This window comes from Micropterus salmoides, unplaced genomic scaffold (assembly GCF_014851395.1).
Source record: "Micropterus salmoides isolate LMB-PRFRI ecotype aquatic unplaced genomic scaffold, ASM1485139v1 Ms_hic_scaffold_21, whole genome shotgun sequence".
NCBI lineage: Eukaryota > Metazoa > Chordata > Actinopteri > Centrarchiformes > Centrarchidae > Micropterus > Micropterus salmoides.
In genome coordinates this window covers 21,726,468-21,744,598 of record NW_024041262.1, presented here as the reverse complement: position 1 = coordinate 21,744,598, position 18,131 = coordinate 21,726,468, and the positions used below count along the sequence as shown (strand labels likewise).

General features: G+C 39.7%; 1 protein-coding gene across 1 annotated transcript in view; it reads right to left on the bottom strand.

Annotated features, from left to right (window-relative positions):
- The window catches only part of LOC119915508 (ankyrin-3-like), a 116,158-nt gene that overhangs the window by 41,227 nt on the left and 56,800 nt on the right, over nt 1-18,131 (bottom strand). Inside the window, 9 exon segments of the mRNA XM_038735056.1 lie at nt 4,796-4,919; nt 11,222-11,294; nt 12,203-12,298; nt 12,474-12,572; nt 12,787-12,885; nt 14,493-14,591; nt 14,830-15,027; nt 16,204-16,302; nt 16,571-16,669. Of these exon segments, the coding sequence (XP_038590984.1) occupies nt 4,796-4,919; nt 11,222-11,294; nt 12,203-12,298; nt 12,474-12,572; nt 12,787-12,885; nt 14,493-14,591; nt 14,830-15,027; nt 16,204-16,302; nt 16,571-16,669 (986 nt within the window).

Genomic DNA, 18,131 nt, shown 5'->3' with positions numbered 1-18,131 from the left:
TTCACCTTTGTGGCTAACCCACAAAGACCCAGGCATTAATAACACAAAAGCAAACTCAACAGGCTGTTCTCTACAAGCAAGGAACACAGCAGAACTGTTTTCAACTGAAAGTAAGAAATCGGACATTAATATCACACAAGTGAACCACAACACAGTGCCAAAACATACAACGGTGTTACAAAACTGATACAAAAACTGGTAAACAAAATCATTACGTTAGTCATCAAACAAACAAAGTAAATATATATTACATTGGACCACAAAGTCATGATACTGATGACTGGAGTCTGGACGTGTGAGGGGAGGGAAAGGGTGAAAGTGGGTGGGTTGGGGAGCTGGTGGGGGAGGTGTGGGGAGGACTCTTCATGCCTTCGGCCTTACCTGACTTTGGGACTAACATTAAGAACGGACATGAGGAGAGAATAAAAGATCATGAACAAACAGAGGAGTGGACAAAGAGATGCATAGAGGAGAAAAGCCAGAGCAGAGATGCAGGTTGGTAGAATAATGTCAGATGCTGCTGACTGACTACCCGCCCGCCGGTCATCCTGCGTAGCACCCTCACCGCTCACTGTCTGACTGAAACTTGGAGCACATGTCCTACTTATAACTAGGGCTGCAACGATTAGTTGATCTAATCAACGACGTCGATTATAAAAATTCATTGACCTGAAATTTCATTGTCGACACGTCGTTACAGAGTTTAAGGGAGAGACAGCAATATTCTTATTAAGAACATTTCCGGTTGTTCATTTCTACCTGCAATGCACTACATGGAATGCTAGGGGCTGTCTGCCATGACTGCTTGACTGTGAAGCAGGAAGCACTCATGCAAGATGCAGAACTTTTTTTGGTTTTACAAATTTTGTATGCTATTTCATCAGTAAATACACTTTTGAGAGGTTTTGAGGTGAGAAATCAACTGCGTAGAATTTGAGCTCATTTTCAATTCGTCATCAACTTTCAAAAAACTGCCAATATTCAAACGTTTTCGGGGGTTGAGAAGCTCCACAAGCGCCTGCAAGGTTAGTGGTGCCAGACGGCCGGCCGGTCACGCCCACAGAGCCCTTATTATATGCATATTTGAAAAATAAACCACAGAAGTAGTATGAAAGGGGACTTTACTTTATATTCTAAATAGACATTACATTGTTTGTTAGTGTACAGTTGTGGTTACGGTATTTGCTTTTTTAACTTTATATATATACACACTCACCTAAAGGATTATTAGGAACACCATACTAATGCTGTGTTTGACCCCCTTTCGCCTTCAGAACTGCCTTAATTCTACGTGGCATTGATTCAACAAGGTGCTGAAAGCATTCTTTAGAAATGTTGGCCCATATTGATAGGATAGCATCTTGCAGTTGATGGAGATTTGTGGGATGCACATCCAGGGCACGAAGCTCCCGTTCCACCACATCCCAAAGATGCTCTATTGGGTTGAGATCTGGTGACTGTGGGGGCCATTTAAGTACAGTTAACTCATTGTCATGTTCAAGAAACCAATTTGAAATGATTCGAGCTTTGTGACATGGTGCATTATCCTGCTGGAAGTAGCCATCAGAGGATGGGTACATGGTGGCCGTAAAGGGATGGACATGGTCAGAAACAATGCTCAGGTAGGCCGTGGCATTTAAACGATGCCCAATTGGCACTAAGGGGCCTAAAGTGTGCCAAGAAAACATCCCCCACACCATTACACCACCACCAGCAGCCTGCACAGTGGTAACAAGGCATGATGGATCCATGTTCTCATTCTGTTTACGCCAAATTCTGACTCTACCATCTGAATGTCTCAACAGAAATCGAGACTCATCAGACCAGGCAACATTTTTCCAGTCTTCAACTGTCCAATTTTGGTGAGCTCTTGCAAATTGTAGCCTCTTTTTCCTATTTGTAGTGGAGATAAGTGGTACCCGGTGGGGTCTTCTGCTGCCCATCCGCCTCAAGGTTTTGCGTGTTGTGGCTTGACAAATGCTTTGCCGCATACCTCGGTTGTAACGAGTGGTTATTTCAGTCAAAGTTGCTCTTCTGTCAGCTTGAATCAGTCGGCCCATTCTCCTCTGACCTCTAGCATCAACAAGGCATTTTCGCCCACAGGACTGCCGCATACTGGATGTTTTTCCCTTTTCACAACATTCTTTGTAAACCCTAGAAATGGTTGTGCGTAAATCACCTTTCTTTCCCATTCTGACATTCAGTTTGGAGTTCAGGAGATTGTCTTGACCAGGACCACACCCCTAAATGCATTGAAGCAACTGCCATGTGATTGGTTGATTAGATAATTGTATTAATGAGAAATTGAACAGGTGTTCCTAATAATCCTTTAGGTGAGTGTATATATATTAAGTTAAGTACAATAGTAAATCAATGAATTATAGGAGGAGCCTAAGCTGTCTTGTCTTCTTCTCTGGTTTCCCCCTGGCGTTGATACTCGTGTTCATTCTGAATAGTAAAAACTGAACATGAAACTCTTTGTTGAATTGTCAGAATAAAACATGAGCAACGCATTAGAAATCTCTTTCTTTGGCTGCAGCGAAAAAAGCTGTAAACATACTGACATTATCAAATTAGCAAATGTGTTTACACATACAGCAGACATAGAAAAACATTATCATTCACTTGGAGTCATGTTTCAAGTGCAATATTTACTCTCCTTTTAGGCACTCATGTAACTCTAACTGAGTGTCTTGAGTTACTCATGTGACTCAGTAAGAGTTACATGACTGGCTCTTTTACCTGCTAAATGTTCCACTACTGTGTTTGCCAGCATGTTTCTAACTTTGTCTGTCTTCTGTTTGGTGCTAAGCAGGTAAAAGTTCTCAGGTATTAAGATGACATAATTACATCTGATGACCTTAAAGTAAAACTTATAGTATAATTTAAAGGTCCAGGAGACACCTGTATTTCTATGTGGGGCTGGGCAATAAAACAATAATGATAATTATCACAATATAATTTTCCTCAATAACAATATAACAAATGTTCAATATATCAACAATAAATATTTGATTTAATTCATTTGAATCACTTAATTGTTCTAAGACATTTATTTTGTTGAGGAAAAGGGACTGAAAAAGATTTACTAAGTATATTTTTTGAAAAAGAATTTTATCACAATTGTTTTGAATGTTCTACCTCAGATTTGTGAAGTGATCCGCTGTTTGGCATCAAGTGTTTGTCATGTTCTTACCATAAAAAAAAGTTTAACCACACAATTAACCTTCTGGTTCCTTTAATTTTCACTCAGGAGCAAAAATCAGCCTTTATACTTAGAAGTAATGATTTGACATTTATCATGATAATTATAAATATCGAATGATATGATTTTTTTATCGTGATATCATTTTCGGCCATATCACACAGCCCTATTTCTATGTTGAGGAATATTGAGGATATCATTACAATAAAACTTTAAAATGGGAACAAACTACTTCTGGACCCAGCAGCTCCTTCCATTCAGAAGAAGAATAATGTAAACAAAAAAACTAACAACACATTGTACATGACGTAACTACAACTTTCTTTCAACTCACTAATAGTGATTTTGTAGATAATTCACTTCCTAAATTGACTGAACTGGAAGCAATTTGAACCCATCCCTGCAGCGGACCAGTAATTTGTTAAACCAATTCTAAGCTAGGGTTGATCTCCAACACACACACACACACACACACACACACACATCCTACCGCAGTCAAACAGTGTGTGTTAATGGAACCCAGAGCTCAAGGCCATGGGATTGAACATGTTTCTAATTTCCTGTGGCTCAGTGTCCATGTGTGTCACTGCTCAGACATTCAATAACTCCTCCCTCTCCAGCGGGTTTGCACAAGTGTCAATATTTTCATGCGAGTTCAACAGCCACAGAAAGTGAACTATGACCTCCCACTGGTGAGGGGAAATCTGTGTGTGTGTGTGGATGGTCGGCCCGAATAATGTAAGCCATAACTGCCATATTATACTTCTTTTAGATAATATGAGCATTAATTTAAAAAAAGACTTCAACAGAGCGATTTCCATTTCCATATTAAACTGGAAACAACCTCATATTAAACACAAAAAACCCTGCACTTTCTCACCTGACAGCTCTCTGTGAGTTGCTGATTGTTTTTTAGATCATGAGCTTTCACAAGACTTTTTGTGCTGTTAGACTAGCTCATGTGCCGACAGTGCCAAAAGTGACATTATCAAGAAATCATTGTGTTTTTTGGAGCTTTGAAAAAGTATCTTCAGCACGTCTAAACTTCATTGTATCCATCAAATTAATTGTGATACCTACACTGTAATTACAATAAAGTGAAAGCAATACATTTCTTCCTGTCGAAGAGAGCGATGTACTTCGATGTACTGCTTTGTTTCCTATATTTTTGAACAAGTAGAGCTGCGGCCAATTTCCTGATTTGTATCATTAGCAATTTCCTTTAAAACCCAGTCAGACCAGAAAGTGGCACAGCACAAGTCATCTACACATCTTTGTTAAAGATGACATATTTGTCCCATCGAGTCCTGCGTTGGAAGCATTCCTCTTTTGTGGAGCAGTTTATACTGAGAGATAAATGACAAGCATCTCATTTTTTGACATATGTAAGTTATGTCATAACAATATATTTTACATTACACTGTAAAATATATTGTAGTAATGGCAATAACTTATATTTAAATAAAGTTAAGGTCCCGTAGCAAGTTTCACTGACCACAGATTCATGTAAAGGACAATGTTTCCAGTTAAGGTAAATAAAAACACTTTCAACACACAACATGTCACAGAAAACAAATGGGTGTGTCTTACCTCTGTGAGCGCGCACCAACGCTGAAGCCCATGTAACCCTCCTGCGGGAGCGAGTCGTCGCCCAGCTCCCGCAGGTCCTGGGGGGCCAGGTATTTGTCTGTGTCCCCCGTCATTGCATCGTCACCTGTCGGTCGAAAACACACAGGGCCAAAGAAAGGTTACAGAGAGAAAGCATTGTCTTTCCATGTTTTTACGAGTGTATGCAGCAAGCGTGTGATCAAAACTTTGCCTGTTCAAAACTCTGGACGGGTGAGGAAACTAAGTGTATTGAGAATGAATGAGTAATGCTCTCCTTTCACTTAAAAACTACTGTCCAGGTTCGCAATTCGAGCAACATCCTGCTTCATCTGAGATCCTCAACATTTAGCTGTTCTCGACTAGCTTTACTGGGCTGCTGCCTCACATAAAAGTAGGAAAGTGTATGCATCAATTTAACATTTTGTCTACTTTCTGTGTTTGTTTTTTATTTTTGTAGTCCATGTAGACCATAACAGAGCAGCTCTTTTAGACAGATCAATGCGGCCTCTGCCCAGAGGCTGTTTTCCAGTTCAGCTTCGGTCCAACAAACACACACAAACAAAACTCTTGCTGTCACTAAAGGCTTTTTGTCTCTGCCCCCAGATGACAAAAAAAATGTTAACAAAGCTTATGAACAACAAATAGCGCTGCTGTCAGTAACTTTTTATGTCGGGTTAGTTTAGTGAGCTAATAGTAATGGCAATAACTTAGCAGTTTAACAGCTTTATATCTAAATAAAGTTAAGGTCCCATAGCAAGTTTCACTGACCACAGATTCATGTAAGAGGCAATGTTTCCAGTTAAGGTAAATAAAAACACTTCCAACACACAACATGTCACAGCAAACAAATCATTCAAGCTATAAAAAAAAAAAAAAAAAAAAAAAAAAAAAAAGAGGTTGAAGAACTGAAACATACGTTACAGCCGGAAAAATTTAGCAGCATGTTATTCCCCTCAGAGGTACTGTAGATCCTAGCTTACTGATGAACCAGTGACCGTAGAGTTGAAAGAGAAAAGCGAGGAGGGGAGGAGTTCAAAAAAGGGAGAGGGGAGCAAGTGCATGCAGGCGGAGACACGAAAAGAGAAAGAAAAGGAAGGCATTCCAGTAACCACAAAGCACCGGAGACCCCCGCCCCACCCTCCTGTCCCTTCATCCCCTGCTGCTACAGCACCCCTCCCCCTAAACTTTCTCTCTCTCTCACACACACACACACACACACACAAGACACACACTTTACAGACCCCATCTGGTGACATTCCAACTCATTCTCCAGGACCCCTTCTCATTTCAGCCTGAGCGACATCGAACCCCTCCAGAGTGAGCCACAACTCACCTCCTGCTTTGAAGCACTTCATTCAGCCAGAAGTCCAGTTTGCAGGATTTCACCCTGAACTAACTTTCTTCGACTTGTAACCTCCCTCCAACTCTGTCGCTCTCTCCTGCTCACACTGTCTCTCTCTTTCACAGCCCGGCGCTCACACTAACAGATCAGCTTTCTCCCGCCTACCCACCCTGCCCCAGGATTATCCAGTATGTGTACGTGTGTGTGTGTGTGTGCGTGTGTGTTTCAGAGCAGACACCTAGAGCTCACTGCAGGACAGAAATAGTAAGTGGGTGTGTGACTCAGACTAAGTAGTCATCTAAACAACTAAACATGTAAAATCAAGTCTTTAAGAGTATGTACTACTCTAACTTCATAACTCCTTTACTCTTTTTATATTTTTACACTGGTTTGTTTTATATATATGGTCTTTTTCTGTTCTTTTTGTCTTTGCCCCTGCCTGTCCTTCTGCTTGTTTATCTCTCTATCTACTAAATAGTACAAATTCTTTGCCGTCATTAGGCTCACTCGTTCTCCCTCTTGATGAGTAACCTTTGCAGCTGCTTCCGTGTGTCAACTCACATGTTTCAACAGAAATTCATAACTCTGCATATCTCCAAAAGAGATTTCCCAACCAGACTGCATCAGAAATACTGCTTCAATTCACTTCACTCAAGGTTTGGCTGCTGCTACGACCAACGTTCTCCAACCAACCAACTGGAACATGACGTTAAAATGATGCAGAATACATTGGCTGCTGGTGATTCCTAAGCACCCAAAGACATAAACACATAGATACAAAATTGGCATGTATAAATGTATGCTATTTTTGAAAAAAAATTCGTAAAGATGGATGATGTGAGATGTTGTGTCTCTACTTGCATGTAACTTACAATTCATCAGGCTGCACTGCCTTATTTGTTGCATATTTGCACTTGTGACATACACTGCATTACATATCACATTACATTTCAACTTGTTTTATTCTTTTTTTTTTTTTTTTAAACATACACAGTAGTACTCCCCGAGACCTGTAAATACACTTGGATGTGCAAAATCAGTGGAGTTCCAGTTTAAAGTTACTGTTCTTGTAAGGAAATTGCAAGTCAAGATGCAAGTCTTCCAGGTCTGAATGCTGAACATTAAATCGACAGAGCTTTAGAATTTTTTTTATATGAATGTGTTTAAATATTCAGGTTTGGGGCTATGCAAGGCCTGCTTATATGTGATGTCTTATTCAGTTTTCAATGTTCCAGGATTTAACTAAATCGAAACTTGAGACTTGACTGTTTTTGCTTTTGAATCTCTGGTTAATTTCTAAGTCCCAAGTAAGTCAAAGTCTCAGAACAGTCAAATCCAAGTCAAGTTTCCTCATTTTTGTTCAACTTGATTCCAAAAGTAAACCATCTCTAAGATTACCTTAGTTACACTATACTGATCAGTTGCCAAATGAGCAGGCTGTCTTGTTCTTAATGGTGCTGCTTCTATTTTTTTAAATAGCAAGTTATATTTAGAATATGAAATGTAAAAACCAAAGACAGGTGTACAGGGCCAAGGATGAAAACATACAACACATTCATTCTTTGCCTAATAACACTGGAAACAGATGATTAAACACTTGACTAAAACAAAACTTGACTGTTTAATATGAGCCAACATGTGGTGACTATGTTTTTGCCTTATAAATAGTTAAGTTATGTCATCATTCAAGTTTTATATCCATACTGACTAAATATTAATTAACTACACAACTTGTTGGAAAGCCCACAGCAGTTTACAAAAGGTTCCACACGGTTTGTGGGCTGTCCTTATTTAGATCTCGGACTGTGTGTGTTATTGGAGATGTTAATCATTGCTGTTACTGAGCTGGTATGTGAGCTTGAGAGTGAGTGTGTGTGCCTAGAGTTACACTTCATATATTTTTAGATCAGAAATTAAAGACGGACACTACTCAGGTCTACAACAAAAACAACAACAACTTGCACATAAATTCAGTGTGAAGGCGAACATGCACATAAATATACATACACTATAAAAAAAAACAGCAACAAAAGCACACACGTGTTTAGTTCAATCAGTTTAGCTGTACCACTTCAGACTGGTTATTGGAGTTAGTTACAGTGATATCACCGTTGTTTGGACTTACAGGAATAGCTGATGCAGATATTTCCAACATCCATCTCTGTTTAAATAAAGCAGAAATACACCTTCAACCATTCATTTGTTTTGTAATCCTTATTGAATATCTCCAATATCTCTGAAATCCAGCTAGCAGGAATATTAGTGACCGGGACATAAGGCTATATATAAAATGTATATCAGGTGATGGTAAAGAGCGTGTACATTTCCCATTGTTTCCCTTTTCATTCCTCTGTTCTGTTTCTCAACTCACCCAATTGCTTACACCTAAATATAAATGGCAGGAAGCAGACATTTTTTCTGGCCAGTAGAAACTATGGCACACCTGGTAATCGGTCCACACACATACTTAAAGGGGCGATATGTAGTTTTCAGCATCCACTATTGATGCGGTTTTAAGATTGCAACCAGGTGTGTGCTCGTATGAGTGCTCGCGAGCATAATCTGAAACACAACCACTTTCATACAGAGATCCCACAATAAACGCAGAAACAGCGGCATGCTGGCTGTGGCTTTTCTCCAGACTTGTTCAGGCTCTGTTACTTTAATGTTCTCGGCTCAGAGGCAGATCAACACTGGCTCCGTACCTTGCATTTAGCCGACGTGCTACATTGGCGTCAGCTCCCCTGTCTGCTTTTCAGTAACATTACTATCTTTGTATCATTCACCGGAGGCTCAGCAATGTGAGCACAGCTAAATGTATTGGATGATAACGAAAAGGTTAGTGAGCTAGACTGAATATTATAAATTATAGTTAGACCGCAGTAAGTAACATTACTGTAGTGGTCTTTCTCTGTGTTGTTGTCCTGTGCAGTTTTGTTGTAGTATTGTGTATTATGTGGGTCCTGTTAGTTACAGCGAATGAGAGGTGGATAAGCTTTTACCTGAGTATTGGTAAAACAAAAATAAATATAAAGTGAACGTTATGAATCAAACAGTGGCAGGTCCGGGCTCCGTTAGCTGGCTGCCCTGCCTGCATCACTATAAGCTAGTATAACAAACCGCTACCGGGGGTACACAGTATAGTTATATGGGTTGCGTTAGTTGGGGAAGTAATGTGGAAAGCGATACAACTTTGCAGCGAATAACATTAGCAACTGCTCAGCATTAGCCGGCGAGCTAATGTGACTCCAGCTTTCTGATGTTCACTGTTTTCACTCGACATCATCTGAATCAGTTTGGTCTGGTGGGCTTCCGCACGTAAAACGTTATTGTTGTTTTATCCTTACATGGAGTTTATGTCGGAGTCTGTACTGAGTTGTTTTGTGGTATTAGTGGACTGCATGTCGTTTGCTGTGATGCTGTAGTGGGAGAATGGAATGGGAGTGGGAATGCGCACAGAGCTATCCCGACCCGGCACCTTCACATAAAAAGCAGAATAGTGGCTATTCTAAGCAACAGAGAAAACAAGCGTGTGCTTCATTTCTAAATGAGGCTTCAGTGATTTCATTGAAAAACTACATACAGCCCCTTTAACCATAGTGGGAAAGTAAAGGGATTCAATTGTGTTGAGGACATGTGGATTTCTGCAGGCTGCTGACATTTAGCAGCTATAAAATCTGAAAACTGCATAGCAGACAGCAAGAAACATGTGACTACCTAAAAATGAATGCCTGCCATTTTTGACCATCAATGCAGACTATTTAGCAAAAACACACCTGGAGGGCTGAATGAGCCAAGCAAAAATGAACTGACTGAATATTCTCGACATATTAATGCCTAGCTTTTTTTTCCTCCCCCATTCTGCACCTCCTTTGGGACAGTCAGTATAGAGTTCAAGTTCAGCCACTTTTGCGCCATACTAGAGACCATGAGAAAGAGATACACAAAGTAAACACACACACACACACACACACTCCAGCAGCTGACACCGTGTTTGCTTTGGCGCAAATGTGTGAAACTACAATGGAAGCGTCCCTGACAAGGCTCCGAAGACAAAGGATCGAGTGTGTGTGCCGTCTACTCTGAAAAGAAATCTGTTACACAGTCCACCACGCCATATGCAGACAGTTGGCATGGCAACCAGGAGAAAGGCATATTCCCTGCATTTCGACGCATGAAAGTACTGAAGGCTTTACAACAACACAGCACTAAAGAGTCAAACATGGTACACCATGGTGCAGTACAGTGTTTCACACATGTACAGTACAACAGTTTGTGCATACACTTAAGAAAAATACATCTTTACTAGAACACAATCTCATCGAGGTATTTTACTACTGTCAATAAAATAAAGTACATATAAATCTTGACACCACTGGAATAGGGTTAAATGAAAAAAGGAATGAGAAACCAGAGATTGGGAATCTTAAGAACAGACGAGTCACATACAGAAAGAGGTATGAAAAAAGTGAGGATTTAAAAAACAAAATAATCAAGAAAGATGAAAAATACCTTCTTCCACATCAGATATATAGTCCTCTGTGATCATTTCGGGTACATTCGCTTTACAGACTGTGTGATTGGGATGGAGGAGAGGGTTAGAGTGAAAAAGGGAACCAAAAATATGGAAAAATCATATCTATAACAAAATCACAGGCAAAGAAAGAACTGAAAACAACAATGTGATTACTGTACATTTTCAGTGGATGGATATGACACTTTGGAAATAAAGGCTTAAATCATACTCATGGTTGTAACTAAAATTAAATTAAATAAGTTAATCATGAAAAAAAAAAAAAAACATGTTGGCCTTTTCACCTGAATTACTCTGCAACAACAACAAAATAACTGTTTCCTTGACAACAATGGGGAAATTTTAGTAACCAAGGGACCAGCACTTGGATCTCTTCCTATTCCAGCCCAAAAGCCAAATATGACTCAGATTTTATGAACTTTGGTTGTCTTTCCAGGATTTCTGAGGTCAGGTTGTATAGGGATAACTGTTTTTGATGGATTTGAAGGAATCCAGATGTACACAACAATTAAGCTGTAAGGTAAAACCTTACCGTCATCATCGGACATGTCCAGCACCTCGTTCATGGTCTCTGGAACATTCATCTTGTGCTTCTCTATCACAGTCTGTTGAACACAGAAATTTTGTTAATATGTTTCCTCCTAATATGACTCCTCTAGTCCAGTTTACCACCACAAAAAAGGAATTTATTCCAGAGAAGTCTTAAACTAAAGCTGTTATTCACATAATGGCCAGCAAGAACAAATGAAAGCTAGGTAAAAAAAAAGTAAAGAGGGGAGAGTGCAAGTACCTGTACTTTAGTGGCTCATTTGGTAAATTTTCACAATGCTAATTCAGTTTGTCCAACTTTTAAGTTTCTGTTTTTAACACTGCTTTCATTCATTACTTCCAATTGCTTCTACTTTGCCGGGGTTTTCTTTGATCGACATTAAGCTAAAATGAAATAAGCTTCCTGCATATGTTTCACATTAAAAACCTACCTGGAAACAGAAAGATTGTGCCCTTTGAGCCACAGGAAGGCTTTTAATGTGAAACATTATCGCAGGAAATCTTGAGTATCACTGTCATCAGCTCAGATTAGAACGAAAAAACAGCAAAGTAGGACCGACTGCTATTCATTAGGGAATGAGAACAGTGTTCTACTTAAATGAGAAAGTCAGAGCAGCAGGTACAGGATCAGTGTTGAGTTTGAATAATGGCAGAGCTCCAGCAGAACACATTAGAAAACAAGCAAACACTTTACAAAAATATGAAAGAATATACTAATAAAAAGTAGGAGTATCTCTAATTTAATCATGGTTTGAAAAATGGCCTTGGCTGCTATTTGAAAATTTGTGGTGACTGCATGTGGATATTTCAGTCAGTTGTATTTTAAAAGTACTCAGGCTGGATTCACTTGGCAGCCATTGTTTTATATCACACAATAGAGGGATTTGGGGGGAACTATACATTTCCGTAAACCAGCCCTGAACATGGTATATTTGCACACACACTCTCAGAAACACATACACACCTGAGTTGTAAGAGTTTCCTCTGTGACCACTTTGAGTGTGTCAACCACAGAGATGTAGCCGAGCCGCCTGGCAATGGACAGAGCACTGTTTCCATTCTGGATAAAAAAATAAAAGTAGTAAGTGATTTGTTTGAAACAATATCAGGAAATTAGTGTTCTTCTTCGTGTGCACTAAAACCTTAATTATCAAAGCTATTTCACATCTTACTCACTGTGTGGTGACTAGTATATGTGCATATTATAGCATTCGCCTGAGTTTGTGTGTACTCACAGCTGTGAGTTCGTTGGGCGATGCTCCATGATGTAGCAGCAGGTTGATTATGTGTGTGTGTCCCTGCTGTGCAGCCTGATGGAGAGGCGTGTAACCGTTCTGCAGAGGATGGAAAAAGAGAGAAAAGTCAGAGTTAGAAAACACTCACACAGCACATTTATTCTACACCCACTGACACGCACAGGCAGTAACATACAGTTAATATATACTGAATGAAAATATGCCACTGCTAAAATCTCTTCTGGACATTGAAATAAAAAAAAAACCAAAAAAAACACATATACACACACACATACACCCACAAAATGGTTACCTTGGTCTTAGCGTTGACCTTCGCTTGATTTTTCAGCAGGAAATTGACCATCTTCACATTGCCATAGTGACAGGCCACATGGAGAGGAGTGTATCCCAGCTGATGATACAGAAAATCATTAGCAAAATGTGAAAGGCAAAGAGATGATCAGCCTCTTCATCTACATAAAATGTGTAACTTCTATATGGAATTTGTTTTATGAAACAATTGGACAGTATGATGAGCAAGAGAGGATAATTTTGATCCCCGCAGGGTCTAAGAGGCTATTTGTCCTCTGATTAATTTACACACATCTAAACTAGAGTCTATAAAATGTCAGACTGACAAACGGTCTGTCATAATATCCAGACTTCTCAGTCTTGAGCACAACTCACAGCACATGTAAAGGCTTGTGCAGACTACATGACTTTCAGCGTCGGCCGATAGCCGTGCCATTCACACTACACAACTTGCCGTCTTGTAACAGGAGTCTTGAAGTTGTTGTGGCGTTCACACTACGTGACTGATCTGTGACAGGGGGTCACACACTACACGAGCTGACAGCGGCTGTGTCAACCAACGCTGGTCTCCAAACCATGTTTTGTCAAGAACACACGTGAAATGTGGAACGGGAATGATGCGAATCTACACACAAAACAACTGTTTGTTATTAAAAGATAACAATTATAAAGACAAAGAATATGGGTGAAAGAACGGATGAGCACACGCAGGTAGCAGGGATTGTCTGAGCTACAGAGAGAGCTGGAGGTGAGTAAAAAGTGTTTTGCAGTGAAAAAGTAGCTGCCTGCTCTCATTGGCCGGATGTGGATGTCGAGTCGGCAGATTCCTCCACATATTTGGCATGCTAGATATCTGGCAGATGTTGGCGATGTGTCAGAAATGTCGGGGTGACTAGCGACCGCCGATAGACCGCTGATTTAACCCCGATCACAGCCTGACGGTCACTGAGCTTGGCGAGCGGCAAATCGGGCTAAAAATTGTGTAGTGTGAACTACGCTTAACCCACGCTTGATTAGAACTTCCCTAATACTGCTTTGAAGTGGTATTTAGTTTATGACATTATAATTAATTTTTAAACACTCCTCAGTTATGGCAGAACCTCCACAGATGGCGATCACATAATGTTAACTGTTCTTTCTGTTCTTAAAAAATATATTAGACAGAAACATGTTGGGTCTTTTATGTATAACACACTTAAATGCTACAAAATAAGTTGATTTAATTGCTTTATTAATTGTATTACTCCTCTCAGCTCCTGATTTTCATTTGACTGTAACTGTAATACTTTATTGTTGATCCTATTTATTTGTTCCAACAAATCAAAAAGAGCTGGAAAGTGTGTCATGTGCATTATTTGTATTTACATGGACATCCTTATGAATCAAGCGTGTATCAACTTAAAGGCCACATGGGCATTGTGGCAACTACTGGAAACATAGCAAATAGGTAGGCACTTGCAACTACTACTAGCAAATACAAGACTATTGGCAAATATGCCAAGTGTGGGTATTGGGACGGACACAACTCTTGGAGGTGATAGTCCAATAGTCCAAAACCCAAAGATATTCAATTTTACAATCGTATAAAACAGAAAAAAGCAACAAACCCTCACATTTAAGAAGCTGGAACCAGTGAATATTTTGCATTTCCGCTTCATAAATTACTTAAACCAGGGGTTTGTATCAAGTAGCTATGAGTAGTTTTACCTTCGTCTCAGGGTCTATAGTAGCTCCCTGGTTGACTAAGACCTCAGCAACGTTGACTTTATCCTCCTGGGCAGCCAGGTGAAGTGGAGTCAGCCCAGACTGAAGAAAGACAGTCAGAGACAGGGGAGAGGTTACATATATAGAGTTAAATGCACAGACAGAATTTAAATATATAGATTAAGTTAAGAGAAACAAGACACAGTTACAGATGTGCAAACAGTTCAATATAGAGATAGAGAGAGAGACAGAGGGATAGAATACAGCACAATATATTCCAGAGGTTAAAAATGAAAGCTTTCTCAGAGAGTCAAACAGGTTTTACACACAGATCTCGTACCTTATTGCCCATGTTTATGGGAGCATCTCGAGCCAGCAGCAGGGTCACTATGTCCACGTTGCCTTCTTGTGCTGCGAGGTGCAGAGGCGTGATTCCCTGGCGTGTTACTGTGTTGGTGGAGGCACCGTACTCCAGTAACGTGGTGGTTATCTCCATCTGATTCTTCTTAGCTGCAATGTGAAGTGGTGTGTAGCCATTCTAGGTACAGAGAAACAGAGAGGATTGTTTGTTGGTTCACATCCACTCACATACAGCCAAGTCAAAATCGAATTCAGTTGGACAAAATACAGAATATTCTGAATCTAATTCTCAGTTCGTTTAAACTTAATTACAAAAATTACACTTTAAAAAGAATGTGTTATGTGCATTTTTGTGAAAGAGCCTGTACTGGCAAGTGTCATGAAGAACTGTATTATAACTGCATTTACAGCTTATCTGAGAGAAAACATTATTGCCATGTGTGACAACAGTTAAACATTTTAGGAAATACATTTCTTCGCTTTTTTGCTGAGAATCGGATAAGAGGATCGATACCATTCTCATATAAACACATAAATATTATGTGCCAGACTTTAACTTGGCCGAGAGCAGTAACTTCCTGGAGTCTTTGCTGGTTGGTTGGCAATCTCGCCAAGACTTCAGGAAGTTACTGTGCTGGACCAATAAATAATCCAGCACATAACCCCCTGTATGAAAGCAAACTTGCCTCTTATTTCCAAACTTTAAGCTAAACTAAGCTAATGAGCTGCTGGCTATAACTTAATATTTAGCATAAAGAAAAGAGAGCGGTTTTGATCTTCTTCCAGCAAGAAAGCCCAAATTTCCCAAACTATTACTTTAAATTAATTACTCCAAGATAAGTGTAAATACAACAAAGTAATTGGTTGCGTTTTATTATTTTAAACACACACACACACGATTGATGGACACAGCTTTATCCTTTTAAAATAATGGCCATAGCACAACATTTTAGGCACTCAATCTGGGGCACAACAGTCTCATGTTCATATGTCTCATTTACAGTTTAACAGTTTATGTCCAGGACCTAAAGATTTTTGCTTTAAAAACATTAGCTAAATTCTTTTATGTCCAAGGCCTGACAACGGACTAATTCAATATTCTACCAGGAGTAAAAGTTATTGGGGCCTAGCTAATTTCAGTGGCAGCCCATTCGGGATAGATGCTATTAGAGTGAACGTGGCATTCAACCAGCCAATCACAATGCTTTGTTCAGCCGGTTCACTATGTGGGTGACTGAAACTAGGTCAGCCTGCTTTCATCCAGAGCCAAAGAAAGACGGAGAGAGGTTTTGGTGCATTAATGCATTAAGGAACATTCGATTCCCTCGACACACTCACTTTAACTGACTCTTACCTTTGCAGCAGCATGCGGTGAAGCTCCCTGGTTTAGCAAGAGCAGTGCCACCTTCTGGTTATCATAGTGTGCTGCCACATGCAGTGGAGTTAGTCCAGTCTGAACAAACACACACACACAAACAAACATTGTAAGATGGTAATATATGGTATACAATATAGTGCAGTATGAGCAGAGGTATTATAAATACCATGAGTGTAGCTACAAAACAAACAAGTGAACGTGATAGTGTGCATGTGATAGTGTGTGTGAGTTGCATATATGAATGAGGACAAATCTCCTGTGCTCTGTTGTCTATTTGGGAGCTCACACACTCTGTTGCTGTCTTTCTTAAACCATCCTTCTCTCACACACTCCAGTGCGTTACCTTCCCTGCAGCATCAGATGGAGCGTTTTTCTGCAGTAGCAGGTTGGCGACCTCGATCTTCCCGTACTTTGCAGCCACGTGCAAAGGAGTGAAGCCCTTCTTCAGAGACATACAACAACAGAAGAGAATATTAAGCCAAATTTCTCACAAACTCTAATCTGAGTTGTACTTGGTTGTTAAAACACTCCAGTCCATTTTCTATGCATGGCTGCTTCACAGAACCATATGTGTTTAATCACTTATAATTGAGCAATTTGCAGGGTTATGTCATGATAACATGAGAAACTGATTATTTTGGGTTTAAAAATAAGGGCTCAGGGTGTGGAAATAGGATGTGTGTTGCGTGTGCGTGTTAAAGCAGATTCTTCAGCTATGAGGCAACACAGATCTGTAACTGTGGTCAGCTCTGCGTGTGTTTGCATATGTGTTTATTATATGTGCGCGTCTGTATGCACGCAAGAGCTGAGAGGTGACTTAACAGTTATGGGACTTGACAGAATCCAGACTGACTTCCTGGTTCAAGGCCCTGAACTTCCACAACATGAATCCATATGGAGGTGGTGGATGGATAAATGATAACAATCTACAATCACGCATGTCTCGCTAGCTGAATATTCTATATTAGATTAGATTATTTCAACTTGATTGTATTCAACCCCACTGAAATGTTAGCCCACATTTGTGCTTCTTCTACCTTTAATCTGAAATAAAGTAATCTTTTACATTTACTGACCTTAATAAACAGTGGCCTTTAAGTAGAATTGGGAGTTTCCTTAAAATCTAGTGACTGAGTTTTTTCCCGAAACTAAAAACTTAGGCTGAAATATGCCTGAGACAATTAGGTAATTGTTCACAAAAAAAACGAACACATTCAAGTACGTTAGGAACCTTTTTCTGTCATGTGGCAGCAAAAATCATACGGCACCGTCAAGGTGGGATCCCTGCTGGTAGGGAAACTACAGATCTGTGAAAATTATTGTGTGTATAATAGGACTTCATGAACATTTTAACATGTTATTCAGACATTACAGATGTGTTAGGCAATATCTAGTCATAAAATTAAACAAATTTTCCTCTTACATTTTTAGTCATGCTAGCAGCATGGCTCTAGGGATGGCAATGTCTGTCTGTTGGTCCACCACTTTCAATCAGACTGAAATATCTCAACAACTATATTACAGATTGGCATATCATTTTGTACATTACATTGTACATGAACATTCACGCTTCCCAGATGATGAATCCTAATGACTTTGGTGATCCCTCTGTCAATCCATCCAAAAGTTGGACTACCAAATAATTATATGTTTGACCAAATATCTGCAAAATAAACGATCGTATTATCTTCTGCTGTACTTTGTGTTTATGCTAATAAGCAAACTTTGGCATCTAACTAAATTAAATTCAATGGCTCCTGGCTAGTGGAAATCCTAAAAAAACCTCAAGTGATCTAATATAGAGGCAACACGTTGAGCCTGTTCTGTTTCTTTGTTTTGCCAATATCCAGTCTTGGCTGAAAATGACCTGGAAACTGTTTTTAGATTTTAGGGACTTTCCTCAG